Source organism: Corvus moneduloides, chromosome 12, assembly GCF_009650955.1.
Source record: "Corvus moneduloides isolate bCorMon1 chromosome 12, bCorMon1.pri, whole genome shotgun sequence".
In the NCBI taxonomy this organism is placed as follows: domain Eukaryota; kingdom Metazoa; phylum Chordata; class Aves; order Passeriformes; family Corvidae; genus Corvus; species Corvus moneduloides.
The window spans coordinates 7,813,840-7,835,434 of NC_045487.1; the positions used below are offsets into that span (position 1 = coordinate 7,813,840).

General features: G+C 53.2%; 1 protein-coding gene across 3 annotated transcripts in view; it reads left to right on the top strand.

Annotated features, from left to right (window-relative positions):
* The window catches only part of VAC14 (VAC14 component of PIKFYVE complex), a 65,671-nt gene that overhangs the window by 39,799 nt on the left and 4,277 nt on the right, over window positions 1-21,595 (top strand). For all 3 annotated transcript variants that reach the window (XM_032121797.1, XM_032121798.1, XM_032121796.1), the window contains 3 exons: window positions 4,691-4,823; window positions 19,821-19,995; window positions 20,734-20,852. In XM_032121797.1, the coding sequence (XP_031977688.1) occupies window positions 4,691-4,823; window positions 19,821-19,995; window positions 20,734-20,852 (427 nt within the window). The remainder of the gene's footprint in view (window positions 1-4,690; window positions 4,824-19,820; window positions 19,996-20,733; window positions 20,853-21,595) is intronic.

Genomic DNA, 21,595 nt, shown 5'->3' on the forward strand with positions numbered 1-21,595 from the left:
GGAGAGTGGAGGTTTTCCAGAGCCCAGCTGAGCTGCCGACATGTTCACATCTGTTTCCAGCTACGCCCTGCGCCGGCTTTCTGGGAGGAGGAGGGGAGGATTTGCCTTTTTTACGGCTCTATTTTTATCCTGCTCCGCGAGGCTTTGCCACTCCGTGTTTGCAAAAGCTAAAATTCAAAACATCCTGGGGAAGGCTGCCGGGGGGAGACGCCGCACAGATTCCCACGTCGCTGCCCGGGGTTTCGCAGAGCACCATCTGGCAGTGCCGACTCCCACGCCGCTGGCGCTCGGGCGGGTTGAAGGCTCACGGACCAGCTCCGGCTGCCGCCGGGTTTATCCCTGTTTCTCTCAGAGGAGCTGAGGGAGATCATTCTCTGGGCTGAGCTGGAAACATGACGCCTTGGGGAAAGCACTCGGGTGGGAAGGATGCTTGTCCTCGCCAACTCTTAGCTTACCCTGCCTATATCCGAGCTGAAATTGCTTCAATTAGAGATTGCGGTAAATCATTTTAGCTAAACCACCGCAAATACCCTTGTGGATACTCTTTAACCAGCTTACCCAGCTTTAGCTTGCTTCAGAAAGGAATCATTTCTGCTCCAATCTTATTCCAATTTGGTTTCAATGGAGTTAAGCAAGTCCACACCGGTTTTAATTAAGACTGGTTTGAAACCAATTATAGTAAATTAATCGAAGTTATGTTTTATGCCAGAGTGAAGTTCAGCACTTTGTGGCTGAGGTAGAAAAATCCAAGTTCATGTCGGAGTCTGCCAGGCTCACCCGGAGCAATGTGGGGACACTTTGGATACTGTAGTTCTCGACACAGCTCAGCCCATCAAGCAGCCAGACAGCCTCAATGTTCCAGGGTGATGTACAATATATATTTATAAGGGCCTTAATATAGATCCCTAATTGCCTGTCTCGGTTGATTTATAGCGTGGCCACGCAAGCGATGGGAACAGCATGAGCCGCTGGTGAGCACTCAGGGATGCACGGGGGGTTTGCAGACATTTGCTGTGCTCCACTCGAGCTGGCACCCATGGATGGGGGGAACAGATGTTGGTACTGACTTAGGTGATCCGAGAAGCCCGCTCATGTCCCTGGCTCTACCCCAGTCTGTGAAGGGAATCCAGGGAAAGGATTTGTTAGCTCGGTGTCCTGGGCTGCGGGAGGTCGCTGTAGTCATTGATAGGACAAGGGATAATGGTGTAAAACTGACAGAGGATATGTTTAGCTTAGATATTAGGAAGAAATTCTTTATTGTGAGTTACTAGCACAGGCTGCCAAGAGAAGCTGTGGCTGCCCCATCTGTGGAGGTGTTCAAGGCCAGATTGGATGGAGCTCTGAGCAACCTCATCTAGTGGAAAGTGTCCCTGCCCATGGCAGGAGGGTTGGAACTAGATGAGCTTTAAGGGCCCTTCTGTGATTCAATGGTAAGGGCCCAGGTTGGTGGGGACTCATTGCAGCCATGGAGCTGCAATTCCCACATGCTTTTCATCATGTTTCACTGTTCTGATGTTCCTCTGAGCCCAAAATTCCCATTTGTTCCTATTCTGGTGAATATCTGGACTGAATTTCATCATTCCTTTGAGCAGGGATCTTTCTTCTTCCAGCTTCCTCCTCCATGCCAGATTTAAAAAATTAAAAAAAAAGCAGCAGAGCCGTGACGTGCCACCAGCCCTGGCTACGTTAACAGCAGATCTGCCAGGTTACAGATCTGCAAAGTCTTGCTTCAGGGAAAGGGGGAGAGGTGCAAGCTTCAATTAATTATGCCACAGTTTTCTTAACACTTCTTCCTGCTTGTCTCTCGTGCTTCAGAGAAACACTTGACAAGCTGCTCCTACAGTTCTGTCGAGCTGGGAATGCCACTGTGCTGAGCTGTAACCCGCGGGGCAGCGAGCTGAGCTCCAGGCTACGCCAGGAAGGGTTACACCATGGCACACAAGGTGCCAGCCACTTCCTAGACATCCTGTAAACAGAGCAAACAGGAAGTTTGGAGGATTGGGAGGCTTTGGAAAAGAACGGCTTTTCCTGCTTGGAAGAAGTATTGCCTGTTTAAACTCCATCTGAGGTTTGGTTGAGCCTTTTGCAGCCTGGCAGACTCCTACACACTGGTTTCTCACTCCCAGCATTACCCCTGGAGAGCACTGGCAGGGCTGCTCTGGCATGGTGTGCCACAGTGGAAACCTTCCTTAGGGACATGCAGGCATAGCTGCTGTGCACCATGTGGGCAAGGGATGGAGAAATGATCCCTCTGAAGTTCAATCTCAGTGCTCCTAGAGGCAAAGGATGGTGAAGAGGCTCCCTGGAGTGGGCATACTCATATGCTTTCCTCTCCTAAGAAAAACAGGGCACAGACTTGTTTTCACCATCTCTGTATCCCTGTCCTTCCTTGCTCCCAGGCTGGGCAGAAGGGTCCGAGGTTCAGGAACCAGTCAGTGGAAGAAAACAGCAGTACTGAAGCTCCTGAAGACTGTAGCTGGAATCTCCAAGGCAATTCTGCCTTTTGGATACTCAGCTGATCCAGCAGGTTGTTCCCAGTCTCCAGCTGAAGATGCAGCAGATGCTGCACCACTTCAGAGCACATATCTGAGAGTGCTTCTGGCTGGTCGGTTTTGCAGCCATACAGCTCCTGGGCTTTGTCCTGTGCACAGCAGAAGTGCTGGTCCTGCCAGGGAGGAGAAAAACTGCTGCCTTCTCCTGTTTTTCCTTTAGGATGTGTTCTAGGATATGTAATGTTTGGCTGGAAGGCAGGCGGGATGGCAGCAAGGTACAAAGCTGGCTTTGCCTTGTGAAGGGAACACTGGGCAGCAGTGCTGTCCATGCTGCTGTGGGGCTCAGAGAGACTATTTTTGGGGTCTTGAGAAGAGAGAAACTCCAAGATCAGACCTTTCTCCCAGGCAAACTACAGCACTGGAGCATTGTTAGCTGGTGGGGATGAAGGTGGGATGTCCTACCTGCTGCTAGCTCATGTTGCAGCGCAACCAGGTTTGGGTGCCTCGGCATTACTGAGAAAACAGGCAAAAATATCATTTTTGCAGCTTTAAAAGACAGTTTCTGCTTGGTCTTCACCTGCCTTCCCAGGCTCTGCTGGGAGGTATGAGGGTAAGCTGCAGGCAGGCACAGCAGGAAGGCAGAGCTGCCCCCTGTCACCTCCACACTGTCTCTGCTCCCTTTTGAGCAGTGCTGAGCAGCTGTAGTGACGACATGTGGGGCACGGCTGTATTTTCACGCCGGGTACTCCCTGCCTTCGAACAAACACACCTTTGTTTTGGAGCACATTGGCTCGGCTGGATCCTTTTTTTTTTTTTTTTTTTCTTTTGCCCAGATCATCTTCCCTGCAGCTTAGGGGAAACATGATGCGATGGTGAACACTTGTGCTCGGGGTGCTGCCTGCTTCAAAGCCTGGTTTGGGTTACAGATATACCAAGGGGTGGGTGAACACACAGCTCCAGCAGGAAGAGGACACCAGGTTCTGGTCAGGATGACCTCGTATTTCATTTTCCTTTTTCTTTGGCTCTGTATGTTCTCTTAGATACTAAATCCAAAGCTGGGGAAGCTGCCCTGAGTGTATCTCTTGTGTATCACTGGGAGAGGCAGGGTGGAAAACAGACCAGCAGCTTTTCCATCAGCTTTCCTGGGCTTTGGCAGCTTAATTGCATCTTTAATTGGCTGCTCCATGCTCCACTGAGTGTCCGTAGAAGCAGACAACATCCATAAATCAAACTGCTTAGGTTTCCTTCGGTTATCTGATGAAAGTAGTGGATGGGGAATAGCCTTGGGGTGCTCGTGTGTGCTGGCTTTCCTCCTTACCGCAGTTAGACATGGCCTTTCCAAAGGAGAAATTAAGGGAGAGAGCTCCCCTTGTTGCAAAGTCGCCTTTGAAATGCTCTCTCCAAACATTTGCTTTGAGCGCTGTCCTGCTAAATAAACCATCTCCCCTGGGGTTTCACTGTGGGAAAAGCAATCTTTACCTGCCAGCTCCCTGCTCTTGTGTGTGGAAGGAATATTTCCCTGAGCTGGGAGCTGCCCCTTTCCCTGCCCTCCCTGCCAAGAGTCTCAGACCGGGACAACCCCTGAGCCTGGAGTTCTGCTGTGGTTTGACCAGTACTTTATGCTAGCCCTGGGACACACTGTATGTGACACTATTGCACCAAGTGGCTTCTGCCCAGGGAAAATCACATCACCGAGTGTAAATCGGTGTCCATGCCGTGACCTGGGGCTGAATGTGTGTGTCTGCCCCTACATGCACACTGGGCTCAGGACATCTATGGCTTATGGGGTTGGATTACAGGCTCTTCAACTCACCAGCAATCTGGTGGTTTTGGGATGAGTGTACATGCCATGTCTGAGGAGATGGGATTGGCTCAATTTAGAGCCTCAGGTACCCCTTCTTCTACCAGCTACTGAAGCTGAATAGCTCTGGGATGAGCTCCCAAAAATCCCATTTTACCCCCAGGTGCTGCTTCCAGGGCTTTAACCACCCTAAGATGCTTTCCCCTGGGCTGGAGACAGCCGAGACAGGGCTGGCTCTGCTAGGACCAGCCAGATGTGGTTATATGAGGCTTGAAAATCTTTCCATGCCCCTGCCCTCCTCAGTGCTGTGGCCATGTTTTGAGTGTCTGCTCTCTCATCGAGGCTTTGGCAGCAGGGCTCTGGCAGCTCTTAATTTGCTCTCCCCTTGCCTCCTCAGGTACAAAAGGCCTGGAGTGCTCACCCTCCACCCCCACCATGAACTCCTACTTCTACAAGTTCATGATCAACCTGCTCAAGCGCTTCAGCAGTGAACGGAAACTCCTGGAGACCAGAGGAGCCTTCATCATCAGGTCAGAGCCCGCCACCAGCCTCACTGAAGCCCCTGAGCACCCCTGGGACAGGTGGGACAGGGGTAGCAGGGTCAAGAAGCCCAAGTACTACATTCACTCAGAGCCAAAACCATTTCCTCAAGCTTCCCTCGCTCTCCAACAAACGGTTTTGTAGCAAACGGGATTTGCCTTTCACATGTCAAGGCACCATATTTCTCTCTCCCATCCCCAGAGGCAAAGTGGCTCCTCATTAAACAGTGTTGTCAGAGCCTGTTTCGTTGAGAAACAACTCGACCAGCCGGAGCATGAAGACAGGCTTGCACTTGGAGTGCCAAGCCAAGTGAATCCCTCCAGCCAGCTTGGCGAGATGCTCACCCATCCAAAGCCATGTGTTACAATGCATAGAGTTGGTAGGGTTTGCTTCAGCTTCATAAGGAGCTGCGGCGGAGGCTGGAGAGCCAAATGTTGTGAATGTTGGAATGCCAAGTGTCGTGGCAGCTGGCAGGGAGTCATCTTTAATGCAATGTAATCTGGGGCAAGGGATATCCATTCCTCAGCTCGCTGGGAAATAACAGGGTTAGTGGTCGAGGTGAGGTGGAGGAATCCGTGAGGAGGTTCATGGAAGCAGCTGGCAGGACTCTGGGTTTTCCTCCCTTGCTTTCAGGGATGTGGCATCAAATGAACAGGGGGAGAGCATGAGATACAAGCCATGCTTCTGTGGGAGAAGAGAGCCACCTCTCCAAAGGCACAGGGGTGTGCCAGGTATTGATGAGGGGGTCCCACCACTGCAGTGGGAAAATACAGCATGCAGAGCTCCCAAAATTTGCTAAGCTGAGCTGGCTGTGGAGTTGTACCTGCTTAGGCAGCAATTTTTGCCCAAGTCTGGATTCATCCCAGAGACAATATCCCACTCACAGTGTCCACTGTCCTCTCCCCAGTCAGCACAGCCCCTAGGATAAGCCACTCTTGGCAGGGAAGTGGCCCCATAGTGTATTAGGGAAGCAGGGTGACGGGTGACCAGAATGACAGTGAGCCTGGGCAGGGTCCCATTTAAAAGCTCTCCTGTACCACGGCCACCTCCAACTTTTCCCTCCAGCTCTGGCAGGATGAGCTTTGCCTGGCAGGCCCAGCTTTCCCAGCAGCCAGCCAGAGGTGTGGTGGGACCGGCTCACAGCAGCTCAGCAAGCCGAGGCTTTTTACAGTGACTCATGCCCCAAAAAAACCTGGTAAAGCAAAAAAAAAAAAAAAAATAGATGACTCTGTCCTTTGTCAAGTCACGTTGTTGCTCATGTGGAGTAGATGCAGGACTGGAGCCAAAGTGGTGGTTCTGGAAGGGTGAGCCGTTCCCCCAGGTACCAGCGATTAACTCTGAAACCTACTGGTGGTGGGTAGAGGATTGGTGTAAACTACATTTCTGCTGCTTCCAGAAAAAGCAAGATGAGAATAGAGGAGAAAAACTTCTACAGGACTCTCTGGCAAAGATTGGTCTCTTGCTGGAGAGACTCAGTGAACGTGGGAGCCTCGTGGAGCTATTTTTAGCCACTTTTCAAATTGAAGCCGTATGTGCGTTCCCACGTTACATCCCTCCCCTATCCACAAGCCAGCTCAGCTGTTTCGCACAGCAGGGTGAGAAGCCGGCCTCATGTTTGACTTGAGAGATGCTGGTGATGTTTCATCCTGCGCTGGAGAGCACAAGGGGGATGCTTGAGAGACTGGGACAGGGTCTGCTAAAGTGTGGTCCAGGACCACTGCTGCCTCTTTCCCAGGCTGGCCTGGGAACAGTGAAGCAGGGAAGGAAAATAGGCTTGTTACATTTAGGCAATGATTTCCAGCTGAAGGATTAGTGTTCACAGGAAAGGGAAATGGGAGACGGGGGTTTTATTCAAGCACAGCACAGCAGTTTTCCCTGTCACGTTGCTGGTGGGCAAATTCAAAGGTCCATGAGGTCACATAGGGGGTCTGCGATTAAAGGTAGTTTATTTCTAATCCAACTCAAGTTTGTTCGTGCTTGGTTGCTGACTCTGAAAGGACTTTAGTCGCTCTCCTGATATGTCCTCAGAGTCCCAGAGACAGAGGTTATGGTACGTTACATCCTTGGGGATGGAAGTGGGTTTTGACCAGTGATCTCTGCAGGAGATGGGACTATCTCTTGCTGTGTAAGGATCTGTGGTCCCCAAGACATATAGAACTGCTCCAGAGCCTGTCTGATGCTAGGAGATGGGTGGGAGAAGTACCTGCAGCCCTCGCTGGCAGAACTCATCCTCCAAGCCTGGCTCAGGCAGAGGTAGAGGCTGGGACAAGTGGCCTCACCATCAGTAACCCCAGCCCCAAGGTGGGTATCTCGAGATGCTTTGCCAGAGAAGACAGGTTGGAGCTATGTGGCAACACAAACTTCCTTCAAAATAACAGGGAAACAGCTCCAAAAACTTCTATCATTCATAAGGAAGTATCCAGAGAATTTCTTCTTTGCCTGTGACCACCAGGCTGGGGAATAACTGAACACTGGCACGTGGTCCCTCTGCCAGTGCTGTTTGTGCATCCAAGAGATGGATTGGTCTGCTGCCTCCCCCAGTGGGATCCAGTGCCCATCAAACCATGGTGTGATGCCTCATCTGTGCCGAGGACTTTAGGATTAGGATCCCCTCAATCCAAGGGGACCTCACAGCGAGAAAGCCTATGGCTGTGGTGGAGCTCACATGCCGAGCTGAGCCCCAACACTTGATCCTTGTGGGTCCCTTTCAGCTCAGAATATTCTGTCATTTATGATCTGAGAGAAGGGAAGAGCAACATCCAGGAGAAGGCTCTTCAAAGCTGTTTAAATGCCTCATGAATGTCTGGGCAAAGGATGTGCTGAGGGGATTCCAGTGGTACGAGTCCCACGGAGTCTCATGCTGTCCCACCCCTCTCCCCTAGAGAAAAGAGGGAAACCTGCTCCCATGATCTCTTCCAAATATTTTTTTTGGCTTGGCATCAGTTTTCTGCATTGCAGCTGACTGGGTTCCTTTGGGGGTCAGTTCTCTCTTACTGTCACTTGTGACTTTTTTTAGGCTGGAAGCCAGAAAAATTAGTCTGCCTTCAAAACTAAGAATACCAAGTGCTGCCTTCTCCTCTCAAGCCAGGCATGTTTGCACTCAAAGGTTGCTCCCAAAGTGTTGTCAGAGGCAGGACCATCAGTGTTACCTCCCACCTTGATAAGCAGATCTGAGGCCTTCCACCCTTCTTGCTGATTGCCCTGGCTGGCACGTGGCTGTCCTGGATTCTACAGAGCCCCTAAGCAAGAAGCAAATATTCCCATTCAGCTGCTGACCTCCCGACGGTGGCTTGGAGCAGCAGAAAAATGCGGAGGAGCTTCCAGCGCGTCACATGGCTCCTTGGAGCAGCACGGCTGTCCTCCGGGCAGGAACCCTGTGGAGGGAAAGCTGCTTGGCTGCTCAGGAGGCAGGCAGCAGAGCGGCACCGAGCTTTTCAGCTCACGCCAAGATTTACAGGCTGGATTTAATGCCTGTTGGTTGGTACCAGCGCTGTGGGATGGGGGGATTAAGGGAGAGGTTAAGCCCTACTGCATGGACATCAGCATTGCTGCTCAGAGCACGGTGTGAGGATAGGGCTGGCTGTCCTTGCAAGGAGCTGTCTTCTCCCGTCTTATACCTCCCCAGAGCTGGTTGTGCAGTTCCTGTGCTGTCCCCAGGGTCAGTCTGAGCTCCAGGAACTGGTTCAGCTGGCTGAGTCAAGCCTAGCACCAAAGCAGCCAGCTTTTTGCTGCTCTCTGAGATGGAACAGCTCAGACATTCATGGCTGATGTACCTTGCCACAGCAAATGAACTCTCTGGGGTATGGGATGTGCTTGAGTGGCTGAGACATCCCTATGCATGTCATGTGTGGATGCTTTGAAGTGCAGGGCTTAACTCTTAAACCCAGCAAGGCTATTTTCTCGCAGAGCAGTGGCACCCTGGGGCAGAGAGGATGCCTGAGTCAGCACTTTGCTCCCCAGGCAGGGGCCCGCATGCAGGGGTTGTCTCAGCTTGTTTTATAGAGCTGTTAAACAAACCTCCCCACTGCCTGGCACCTTCTCACGAGGTGTTTTCTGAGGTTAAGCTGCTTGGAAGAGGCCCTGGCATGACTTTTCAACCACCTCCCATGTGATGCACCTGGTGGGATTGTCCATTTGACTGGAGATGGCCCTTGGCCTTTGGGGCGATGCTTGAACCCTGTGGGGGCTGGCCAGGAGGGCTGGTTGGTTCTCCATCCACTCTGGAAGACAGAGGCTGGAACACAGAAGGTTGTTCAGCCAGTTTATGGCATTAGCTGGAGAGCTGGAAAATCCCAAGTCTCATGATGGGGCCACAGATTTATAGTTCCAGCAGACGGGAAAAGTTCACCTGGCTGGAAATTCTGACTGTTCTTGAGGTCTCAAAGTCCTGCTGGGATGAGGCCAGTGGAGAGCTGGATAATGAGGAGGGCAGAGCTGAGGACAAGCACTAGCAGGTCACACTGGGTGCATGAAGGGCTGTACATGATGTCCTTGGGGCTGGGGTGGCCAGTCCCTGTTTTTGGGCATGACAGGGCTCTCCAAGAGGCTGGGGCTGACTGTACAACACCAGTTTCTCCACAAAAAATAGGGAAAAAGTTGCAAAGTGAGTTTGAACCTGCTAACCAGGATGAGGAATCAGAGGAGGGGAGCAGAGGGCTGGAGGAGTGTGGAGCACAGACATCCATCCGATGCTCTTGGCAGGCCAGCAGTGAGGTGCATGTTAAATCGCTTTTGACTGGCCTGCCTGGCATTCCCAGGGCTGTGCTTTCTGTCTGGGAGAGTGGGAAGGGAAGGGCTGCCTGCCAGCATCCCAGTGAGGGCTGTCGGGAGGGAGTGGGATGGGGGTTTAGCCACAGATTTGGATAGCAAGGGATGCACTGGGGATCCTGTACAGAGCCAGTGGGTGTTTGTTTTGGTAATAAGAGGATGCCACAACTGCAGAATGCCACTATACTGCAGTGAGCCAGTGTCCCCTCGGCCCCATCCTGGCTCCCAACTCATCCCTAACCTTGTCCTTTCCTCCTGCTGTGCTGTCCTCACTTCCCAGCCCCTCACTGGGAGAGACTCAGGAGCTGGAGCTAACCAAAACCCTCCTCTTCTCCCAGGCCTGGATACTCTTGAGCTCCCCTGGACACACATTTTCCTTGGCTGAACATCCCAGTACCTCCTGATGATCTGGAGGCACCCATTGCTGGGATGCAGAACCTACTCCTGCTCCTTCCTTTGGATGTGCTGATGCCACTGTGCCCCCTCCAGCTCCCATTGCCAAACCCATGCCCTGAAAATCCCTCTGCAAGTGAATCAGGGCTGGAGGGGGGACACGTGTCACCTCTTCCTCTCTCCCACCCTCCGTGCCACTGCAATGCAGAACAAAACCTGCGTTTGTTTTTGCGGGAACCGTTTGGCTTGTACTCAGAAAAGTGCAAAAAAAAAAGAAGGGGAAAAAAAATGGAGCCTCTTTGATAAACTGTGATATGAACTCGGGTAAAATCCAAACAGCTGTGAGTGCTACAAGGGAAGCTTCTGTGTCGGGAGGCAGCGAGCCTGCGAAAATCCACTGCTCTGCCTGCCAGGATGCTCGCTGGCCGCCTGCCCTCCGGCTTTAATGAACTGTGCACTCGCCATCCCCCTCCTCGTGCCTGGCCGAGAGGAGGAACCGGAGAAAGCTTTTTAGGTTGGTTTTTTTTTTTTTGCCCATTTGCAAAGCAGAAAGAGGGAGTCCCTCCCACCCAAGGCCCTGGCCAGGCACAGGGTGATGGAGCAGGGTGGTGAACATTCCCAGTTTTACAGAGGTCAGTGGGCTTCTCCTCTCTTATCTCCAGCCCATTCCTTTGTGCCTCCCTTTAACTCTCCCGGCTCCCCAAAACCTCCTCTCCCCCGCTTGCCATGTAAAACCCTGTGCCTGGAGATCCAGAACAGTGTTACAGTGATGTGGTGGTAAACAGGCTCTGCTTTCCTGCATTCTCCCTCTGCCCCAGCCTTGCACCGTGAATGCCTTCCAGGCTCTCCTCAGGCTCCTATGGGAATTTTGGATGGAAGCCAGCAACCCCACTGTACCTCCAAAAACCCCCAGCTCTCAAATTGCCTCTTTTACATCACACAGTGGGCTCCACGAGCCCACAGGAGCATGTGCTTATTGAGGTTTTAATTCACTGAGGCTCTGGGACATCATTCTGGGCTCTCTGATACCCCAGCCCCTTGAAGCAGGAGCCAGAGGGGGAAAACCCAGCTTCCCCTAGAGGAGAGGTTGACTCTAGAGTCACAATGCACCAGCAGTCACCAACAGTGTGACCTTCACAAGGGAGGAGCCTGGTTGCCCTGTCTAAGGATTATCCCTGCTGGGAGAGCAGGAGCTGGGCCAGCCCTGGCCAGCTCCTTTCTGGGACTGGACCCCCAGCGAGGGACAGGAGGTTCCTCCACTGAGCTGGAGGGGCTGGATGAGCTGGGGTGCACCAGGCCCTGGAAATGAGTTTGCTGTCATAACCCACCAGAGCTGCTCCAGGACCAGCCATACTTGGAGCTGCTTGGAAGGATTTGATGGGTTTTCCTGTAGAAAAATGGGAACCACATGTGAGCGGCAGTGCCGGCGTGGGCTGGGATTAATTTGGGTCAGTGAGAGGGTGGAGGGGAGGAAGGGGAAATGTGCGTAGGAGAGGAAAATCCTCACAAAATGGCCAAGTTCCTTCAAAGGGCAGGTCCCCAGGTAGGGATATCTGCTTCCTCCCAGCACTTTCCTTAGGATCACAGCAGGAATGCTGTGGAAAAGCAGGCTGTGGAAGGAGGGAGCTGGGAGAAGACGAACTGGGCTGTGGGGAGAGGAGCCCACAGCTCCCCTGCTTGCTGACTGTCGTGTTCTGCAGAGCAGGGATTCAGCACAAGCAGCTTCCAAAGTGTCTCCCAAATTTTTCTTTGCCTGGCTGATGGGGTGAGGACCCTCATCATGGGGGAAGCAGCTTAACCTGTCTGATCCTGTTGGTTGGGGCTCGGGTATTCTGATGGTGTTTCCTTCTCTGGCTCTGCAGCTGTGACAACTCGGTTTATTCATCTTTGTGGAGGGAAGAGCCAAGACAGGAAATCAGGCTGAGTAACAGTGTTTTTCCCACCACCTGTCTCCAGGGGATCTTGCTCAGGGTTATCCCCCAGGTACAGAGCACACTCAGTTAAAAACTGAGAAGAGCTCACCTCAGCCAGTGAGTCCAGCTGGGCACTCTGCTCCCAGGATGGGATGTCCTCAGATATCTCTGGATGGGACACTTTTAATTCCTCACTGAAAACACAGAGTTGTGCAAAAGCCACCCTGATTGGAGTTCCTGCCACTCAGTGCTCCTTCCCTTTGTGCATGAGCTGCTCTTCATGTTCAGCTGCACCTGGAGCTGGTCCCCTCATAGCACTGGGTGCTCTCTTATGGTCCTGGCAGGGCAGGGACCATCCATCTGCTCTCCTCTCATGCATCTGTGGGCCTTGGAGGGTTTGAGGGAGCAAGGCTCCTCAGGCTGCATCCCTCCTTGGGATCCCTCCAGGGATCCTGGCTTGGAAGGCAGGGCAGGCATTGTGATCCAACTGGAATGCTGAGAGGCAGGGGGCATGGAGGCAAGCCTGGCACTAAAGCTGAAATAACATCTGGGGTGTCTAAACCATGGCAATAAATGGGGTATTTTTTCAGCTGACACTTGAGTAGGAAGTGCAGCAGGGCTCACTGAGTTACAGGCACCTCCTTCCCTGAGCTCCAGCATGTGCTCGAGTTGTTGGCAGAAGAGACAAGACAGCTTTACCTCCCACCCCAGGATACACTTATCCTTGAGCCATAAGATGCTTCCACCTCTTCCCAGTCTCTTCTCTTTCCTTCCTTCTGGAAAGCTTCACGTGTATTACTGCCATATTCTATCCCTCTGCTTTCAGAGGTCTAGAGATGGCCAGCAGGACCATTTTCCCCCAAATCTGCCTTCGCTGCAGGGAGGTCCAAAGGCTCATGCACCTGTAGGACAACAACCTGCTCCTTGGCCATGCTTTTAGAAACAAAAGCACTTTATTTCTTCATCTTAAAGCAAAGTGATGGGGAAGGGTGAGCGCAGGGACAGCAGCTCCCATCTCTGTACAAGCTGTGCGTGCCCTGAACAGGATCAGCCTCTCCCAGCTCCTGTTGCCACAGCTCTGCACCCGCTCCTTTAACCTATTTTATTTGCAGTGATAAGAAATTATAGGGGGAGAAATAAGGCGCTTGTCAGTTTTCTTGAAAATTAGGCCACAGCTGTCAGCCTGAAAGGGAAGCGGACGTCTCGAAGAAAGGATCTGCTGCTGCTCTACACTTCTCCCCCACTCCCAAGCCAGCCCCTACCCTTCCTCCCCTTCCTAACAGAGCTTGCCTGAAAACATCAGTGCCCGGTGTAAGTGCCCCTCTGGGAGCAAGCTCTGTAGGGCTCACTTGAACTGCGAGCACTGAATGAGTTGTTCCTCAGCTTCGGTGGTGGCTGGAGCCAGGCATGTGCTCTAATGCTGCTGCTGGTGCCTCCTGCCTGGGGCTTGAAGCCCCAAGAGCCCAGGGCAAGACTTGCATTTGCCACCCATCTCGCCATCGAGTCACTGGCAAGTTTAAAAGATGGAAAAGAAGTGCTTCAGGGAGGTAATTTTTTGCTGTCCTAGAGGGTTTGGAAGGTCAGGTTTGCCTGTTTTTCAAGTGAGCCTCCTGTAGATGCTCAGATGTTCCTACAGGATTTTGTAAGCTTTGCAGGTCGCCAATGACTCATCAGTGCCGGTGCTCATGGCCAGGTTGGATGGGGCTTGGAGCAGCCTGGTGTAGTGAAAGGTGTCCCTGCCCATGGCAGAGGGTTGGAACGAGATAGTTTTTAAGGTCCCTTCCAAGCCAAACCATTCCCGAATTCTATGGGCAGGATAGCTTTATCCAGAAGTCACAATAAAGTTTCCTCAAGGAAACTCCTGGGACACACCAGCTTGAGCAGCTGGAGGCTGGTGCTGGTTGTCTGTCTAGTGGGCTTCACCTTGGGGGAGCTGCCACATTCATCTGTGTTATGCCTAAAAGTTGGGCCATACCTTGGGCTGAGTGGACCATCAAGTTTCCAAATTTAGTTGTCCTTTAGCTTCTGGCCTATCCCAAAGGATATTACTCTTCCTTCCCCTTGCTACAGCCCTGTTTCCCTCTCCTGTTTGGTATGGACCTGCAGGTATCTCAATGATCATAAAAATGTCCGGAGGTGTTGGATATCTGCTTGGAGAACTGAAGGTGATCTCGTTGAAGGGCACAGTTCTCCAGGCATGTCCAAGGTGGGAACAAGGCTGGGTTCATCACGAGTGAAGGTGGATGTCCCCAGCTTCAGGCTGGACTATCAGCTTTAGTAGGCAGCAGGGACACCATCCTGCCAGCCAGGACAGGGACCTCCTGATGACCTGATGTCCAAGGGGAGCATCAGGAAGAGCAGAAGCCACGGGCTGAGGCTCTGCAGGATCAAGATGCTGTTTCACCAGTTGAAGCTGGCCTGAAATACTAATGTACATTTGTGCTGTGTTCCTCTCAGACATCCGTCTTGGTTGCTCTGGGGATCCCCAGGGATCCCTGGGGAGTGCCTGACACTGAGGCGGCCGCAGCCCAGCACTGAGCTGGCAGCGCGGCTCCTTCGGCAGTTGTCACACTGACGGCTGCTGCCAAGCAGACGCTTCGTGGGAGGGTTTTCTTGTTTGCAGTGAAACACTCTGCACCTTTCCCTTTTCAAGCGAAGGCAGCGCAGGGCTTGTCTCCTCCGGCTTTCTGAGATCTACACATCTCCTCCCAGAATCCACACATCTCCTTCCCAGAATCCACACATCTCCTTCCCAGATCCACACATTGCCTCCCAGGATATGCACATCTCCGGGCTGCAGCTTTCACCAAGTTTCCCTGGGGAGCTTGGTAACCGTTCCAAGAAACCAAAGCTGATGAGGGTCCTTCTCCTCCCCAGACCTGCCTTTTGCAGAAGGAGCTCCCCTACTCCTAAACTTCCCAAACCATTCAAAATCCCTTACATAAAACGCTATGAATTTTGTAAAGCAGGAGCTGCTGGGGTTGCCATGGTTTCCCTTGCCCAGAGGAGCAGCTCTGGAGCCTGGATTCAGGAAAGGGGGGGATTAAAATGGAGGACTGGGATTTTCTTTGCTGATGTGGAGGGAAAGGATGGTACAATGACATCCTCCTGCTTTCCCCACTTGCTCTCTTCTCCTTCTCCCCTTCCCAACCTAATTTTATCTATGCTTCCTCTGCAAATTCCTAAAGGATCCCAGCTGCTGGGCCAGGCTGAGGATGCTGCTTTTCCTGGCAAGAGAATTTCAGGGGGATGGGGATGGGCAGTGGGCATCATGGAGGCTGTGGATTCCCTGGTTAGGTGGGTTAAGCTGGGGCATCTGCTGGGGAGCCTGGGGTGTGGAGGAAGGGTGGGGAAAGCCTTTGGGAGGAGAGAGGAAGGGAGCAGAGGAAGAGGAGGGTTGGGAGGAAGCATGGAAGGGCTCTGCCCTCCTCACAGCTGTGGAAGTTGTTCTGAGACCCATGAGCAGAAAAGTGGAGCAGAACCCCTCAGAGCATCACTCCCAGGCCTCAGCCAGCTCCTTCCACAGCTCAGGCTCTGTCCCAGTTGCTGGAAGTGGGACGAGACATGATCCTCTCCCTGCTGGGGCCCCGTGTCTATTAGCCCAGAGCTAATAAAGCAAATCACTAGTGCTTAATGAAGAAGCACCTGCTTAATTGAACACAGCAGGACGGTGCTCAGCATGGCCGAGCAACAGGACGGGACCAGTGTTTCCCCTCAGGCACCCCACAGATCCCAGAGGAGGAGGTGGTTCTGCAGTGAGACTGGATCTCATCTTACTTTTTTTTAAGTTAAGGGAAACACAAATGTTCACCCTCTTTGAGCAAGCATTGGTCTGGCCTGACCCTCCGCCACCCTGTTCCTGCACAGTGGCTCGGGGCAGGGGACGGGGCTGAAGTGGTTAAAGGGACGAGCGGGCAGGATGGGAGCTCTGACAGCTGCCTGAAATGATGATGTTTAGATTAGCCGGTTTCCAGGCATCGAGTTGTCAAAGCAAGAGGGCTGGGAGGAACGCCGGGGCTTGTCCTTAATTGGAGATGTGGCTCTAAAGCCACCCCATCTTGCCAACATCCTCTGGGCTCCAGCAGATTGCCCTGCAGCAGCTCCCTGCCCCTGTATGATCCCTGTTCTGCTTGTTCCCGTGCCTCATCCCCCTCTACCAACCGTTTGTGTGATGGGAATTCATTGCGATTGACGTTGCTGTGCTGGCAACTTGGTGACTGCTGCATCAGAGGCACAGGGGGACCCCAGGGTAACGTGGCCATGCAAAGCTTGTGGTGCCCTCTGTGGCTCTTCCCTTGGCCAGCCTTGTGTTGTCAAGGGGTCAGGCAAGGGGGTGGGCAGGGTCCTGTGACTGCAGCAGGGGCTGGAGGTGACCTGCTGGGTCCCTTGGGAGCCCCACGGTGGCTCAAGGTGTCCCCCATCATCACACTACAGGCGGATGCTGCCTCCCATCTGCCTGCAGCCACATTCCTTGGCTCCATCGGAAAGGCTTGAATAACCCTTTTAATTTAAGGAGTTAAATTTTAATGGCCTGAATACCACATTTCATTATCGCCATGTGCCTGCGCTGCCGGCTGCCTAACGTTACCAGTGTGTGCCATGATGCTCTGTGGCTTCTGCCTCCCTGGGGACACTTCTTCCCCTCTTATTCTATGCCAGGAGGTCCTTGGGGGACTCTCTGAGTCCCCATGAGCAACAGGATGCACGTCACCCACAGGGATGCAGGGAGAGCTCCAGGGAGAGGCATCTCGCTGGAATGATGCTTCAGGGGGATTAGCTGGTTCCTTCCGTCATCACATCATGTATATTTGGGGAGATATATATATTTAAAGTCTGCATGTATATATATATATATATATATATATATATATATATACACACATATTTATGGGATGTATATATCTGGGATATATTTATGATGTGTATGTATAAGGGGTGTGGCTTCCACTCTCTGTCCCCTCTTCCCTGTTCCCTTCCACAGCCACTCCACCGGCATCTCAGTTGAAGCCACCTGTCCTCTGTTCAGCCCCTTTCCCTGCCTCCTCCCAGTCAGCCTGGCGTTCCCCTCATGCCATCAAAGCCTCCCAGGGGATGGGCTCCTGGGGACCCTCCCACGCCACGAGCAGCCACCTGGTGCTGGCAGTTGGGCTCAGCTGCTGGCTGCTGTCATGGAGGCCAGCAGCTGCAGGACCAGCCAGTTGTCCCCTCCTTTGGGGTCTGCTTTTGGAATATGCCGACCAAGGGGCTTCGTGGAGGGGAGTTTGAGGTCTCTGCCAGTGCCATAGGAGGATGCTGTGCACTGGCAAACTCATTCTGCTGGTGGCTCTCAGAGAACCTGGGGGCAGCTGGAGGGGATGGTGCCCAAGCAGGACAGCATCCCCGTGGGGTGACACAGCTTTGAAGCAGGGAAACCGTCTCCACACAACTACTCCTCTAACACCCTGACAGTTTCCAGTTCCCCAATGCCACTGAAAGGAGGGGGGACAATCCCAACCCTTCCCCACTAATCAAAACCAGGCCTGAAATTAGAAAGCAGCTCGCATTCAGCCTCCTGCTCACTGTGAGCACAGCGATCACCAGACAAATGGCAGAGCTCCTATTTATGGAAAGCAAGAACCTTCCTTTTCCACAGAGGAACGGTGAAGGGGGAACCTGACTGGCATCCTTTTTGTGATGGGAGAGCTTTGGAGGTCACTGAATTGCCCTCAGTACTCCCTGGCAGTTTTTCTTGTTTAAGCTCTTGCCATAGTCTTCCTGCCTGGAAGGTATAAAACACTGGCTCCCCACCAGCCACGAGCAGTGCAGCCAGTCCTGGTGCACCAACCACTTCACTCTTGACGCTAAAACTGTCCCAGTGTTTGTCTCTGGAGGACTCATCCCTTCTTTGGGCACAGTAAACCGTCCTACTTCATGGTCCAAGTGCCCAGCACGGCTGCTGGAGGAAGCTTGGCAGGGATGGGGCATCCACTTATCCCCCCAGCTGGAGAAGGGTAGCATGGAGCCAGCTTACTCCTGGGCTGGGCTTGGTCCTGCCCAGGCTGGGCTTGCTCTGCTGCAGCTGGCAGTGACTGGATCCTGCCTGCAACTCTGAGCTATTGATTTGCTTTTGGCTCCATCAGGCTGGACTAAAAGCCTCTGCCTTCCCCTTTCCTCCCTCCATGCCTCACTTTCCCACCGCTCTCCCTCCTCCAGCCAGCCCGCGTCCAAGCGGCAAGAAATCAGGGAAGCGTTTTCATCCCCATGAATGCAGCTGGTTACGTAAGAATAATTGGGATAAATGAGCTTATTTATCACAGCCCGTTCCATTTTAGCGGGGTCCAGGGCGATCGCCGGGTTGGGTTACGTAAAATCCCGCACAGAGCATCTCATTGTCCGGCGGCAGCCACGCGGGATGCGGGAGCTGTCGATGGAGAGCAGCCGGGGCTGGGTGAGGAGGGAAGGGATTATTTGGCAGGACGAAGAGGTGGGAGGAAGATGGGGGTTTCTTCCTCCATGTGTTAAGGAGAGAAGATCTGTATCTTCATTCTCCTCCTGCGTCCCTAAACCACCAGGCTTTAGGGTATGGTTTTTGGTGTCTAACTAGAGCCAAATAGTCTTCCTCTGGTCCATCCTCACAGGAACAGGGGCTGGAAACTCACATCCTTCCTCCTCCTCACCCCAGGAAGTGAAAACATGACTTTCAGGCAGGGGAAGTTTAGGTGTACCTCTCACTTCCCGGCCAAACCAGGCAGCTAGTGAATGCCTCCCACCCAGCAGCCCAAACAGTTGCTTATTGTTTTGCCTCTTAATCCTCTCAGAGATGCCTCCAGGGGGAAATTTGATGTCCAGCTAAGAGTATCTGGTGGGGAACTGTGCTTGGTAGGAGCTGGGGGAAAGCAGAGTTGCTCTGGGGGATGCCTTGGTGCCAAGGTTCCCCATCAGCCCATGGGGAAATGTGGTGAGCCAGGGAGCATCCCAGTTTCAGGAGAAGCTGGGATGCCGAGGAGCCAGGCAGACTTCCCTGTGTCTCTCCAGTCCCCACACTGGGGATCTAAGCTGGCACTGGGTAGCATTTCAGGTGTCCTCATACAAACTGCCCAGGAAGGCAACAGCCTGGAGAAAAACAGGAAATCCCAAAATCCAAACAAATGTGGGAGAAAAAAAAAACCTGTTTTTTTGTTTCTGGTCTAAAAAAATGTTGAAAATCTTGGGAATGCCTCAAGGTTTGTTAAGCAGGACATTCCTGCTGTGACCCAGCCAGGCAGATCAGCGTGGGCTGCAGTGCTGGTTACACTGTGTTTTGGGGAGAGTGCTGCTGGCAGGATATCCAGTGGAGCAGAGACATCTTCCAGCTTCACCAGCTGGAGCTCTGGAGCCACTCAGCACCGGATCTCCTGGCAGCTGGAGCCTGGAGGAGTTCAAAGAGCAGCCTCTGGCTCCAGAGCTTTGCTGAATGCCAGGAGGAATTGTTTTGCGCCACTGGCCATGCTCACTGGGATGTTCCCCGGTCTCAGTGGGATATTGGTCTGACTGGGCCATCACATGCCATCTGCAATGGTGCTACTGCATGCTCCCTACACTGGTCGGGGTGGAAAGTGACACTGAAACTTCGTGAGAGAGGTCACAGGAAGGTTTGAGGTGGCACGAGCCATAGTGGTGGGTGTCAGCAAGGCCCCAAAGCAACATGACCAGGGACATGTCTCAGCCTAGCTATGGTTTTTTGTTCTTGTCCTGGTGTGAATAGCTGCATGCTCCAAATGCAGAGCCTGGTATTGCCCCGCAGCATCTCCCTTCTGGCACCATCACACTCACCCAACTTCTAATGCACCCAGATCTCCGCCCTGGTCCTCTCTGTAGGAGTGGGCTCACATCAGAGTTTTGGTTGTTCTCATTAACCATCCTTCCCCCCTGGTTTCTCTCCTCTCTGATACACAGGCAGCTTTGTCTACTTCTGAATGCAGAGAACATCTTTCACTCCATGGCAGACATACTGCTTAGGGAGGAGGACCTCAAGTTCGCCTCTACCATGGTCCACACCCTCAATACCATCCTGCTGACGTCCTCTGAGCTCTTCCAGCTGAGAAACCAACTGAAGGACCTGAAGACCCCGGTACGAGCAGCAGGAGCTGGCTTAGCAGCTGGAGGGGACATAGTGGGGGTGGTGGGGACCTGGCAGCCACCTGGAGTGTGTCTTGCTGCTCAGTCCCTGCCTGGTAGGTCCCAGGGTTGGAGCTCGGGCAGCCTCTTTATTCTTCCACTCTTCAGGAGCTGAGGATGGACTTGGAGGATGTGCCCAGCTCTGCCCAACTCTTGCTTTTCTCCCTGGAATGGGAATGGGCTTACTGAGCCCCCAAGCAGCTGCTTCCTTCCTCCCTCTGTCCCCACATGGGCCATGGGACAGGTGACAGCAGGAGGAGAGTCCTGCAGTCCCTCAAATGTCCCTCCCAGGAACATGCCCACAGGATTTGCTGAGCAGCTGCCACCAGCACCAGTGACATCCAAGGAGGGAGAGAAGGAGGAGGATTTCTCCTCCTCCTCCTTCTGCTGAAAACCAGTGATGCAGGGGTATCCCTTTGGGTGGTCATCCTCCAGCCCTTCATCCTGTGGTGGACACAGCAGCCCTGAAGGCCACCTTGTCATGCTGTCACCCCAAAGCCCACCTGGTCTCCCATCTCCTGAGGCTGAGGCTCTTGGCAGTGCCAGATGGACTTGGTGGGTCCAGAAACATCCCTTTGTGTCTCGGTGGCACTTGCCAGCCTGGCAGGTTGATGCTGGGTACCTGGGGCTCTCCATGCCATGTCTGTGCTCCCAGTGGTGACCAAACCCCAATGGTTCCCTCTTTCCCCAGGAAAGCCGTAACCTCTTCTGCTGCCTCTACCGGTCCTGGTGTCACAACCCTGTGACAACCGTGTCCCTCTGCTTCCTTACCCAGAACTACAAGCATGCCTACGACCTCATCCAGAAATTGTATCCTTTGGGGATTTTCTGTCAGGGTGGGGACTGAACTGGCCCTTGGTCCCTCTGTGGCAACCAAGGTCATCCTGCAGGCCAGCCCAGCCTCCTGCCTGCAGCCCATCATTACTGGGGCAGGGCAGCCTGTGCTGGGCATGTGCCAGCTCCCTTCCCCTGGTGTCATCCCTTTTTTTGTGGTGAGAAGAGAGGAAGGCATGCACTGACTGAGCCTTGACCTTCCCCTGCCCAGGAGGGGAGGCTCCTCAACATCCTCTTCCTCCCAGGAAGATGATGGCTTTGGCCTCCTAGCCTGGTGAGGAGCAGGCAGTGCCCAGCACAGCACAGTCCCCGGTGAGCTCACCATCTGCCTTCAGCAGAGTGATTATTTTCATGTGCCAGCAAACCCCAAGGTTCCCTGAGTAGTTTTCCAAACGAAGAAGCACAGTAACGCGCTCAAGTTCCCTTCCCAGTGCACACCGGCATTCCTTCTGGGAGACACACTGTCCCCATGGGCCAGGAGGGTAAAAGCAAGTGTCCTCCCTTGAACACTCCTGCTGCCTGCTCTCAGCTTTTTGGGCAGCCTGCCTCTTCCCCTGTACCTACCTGCTCATCCTGTCTCCCTCCGTCATCCCTTGGCCACCCTACAGACCTTTCAGCCCTGCCTGTATGCAAGCCCTGCCTCTTCCCTGCCCGCTCGCATCCCACAGGACCTGTGGATACAGGGAGGCTTTGGCAAAGCTACGGTCCATGCTGGCATC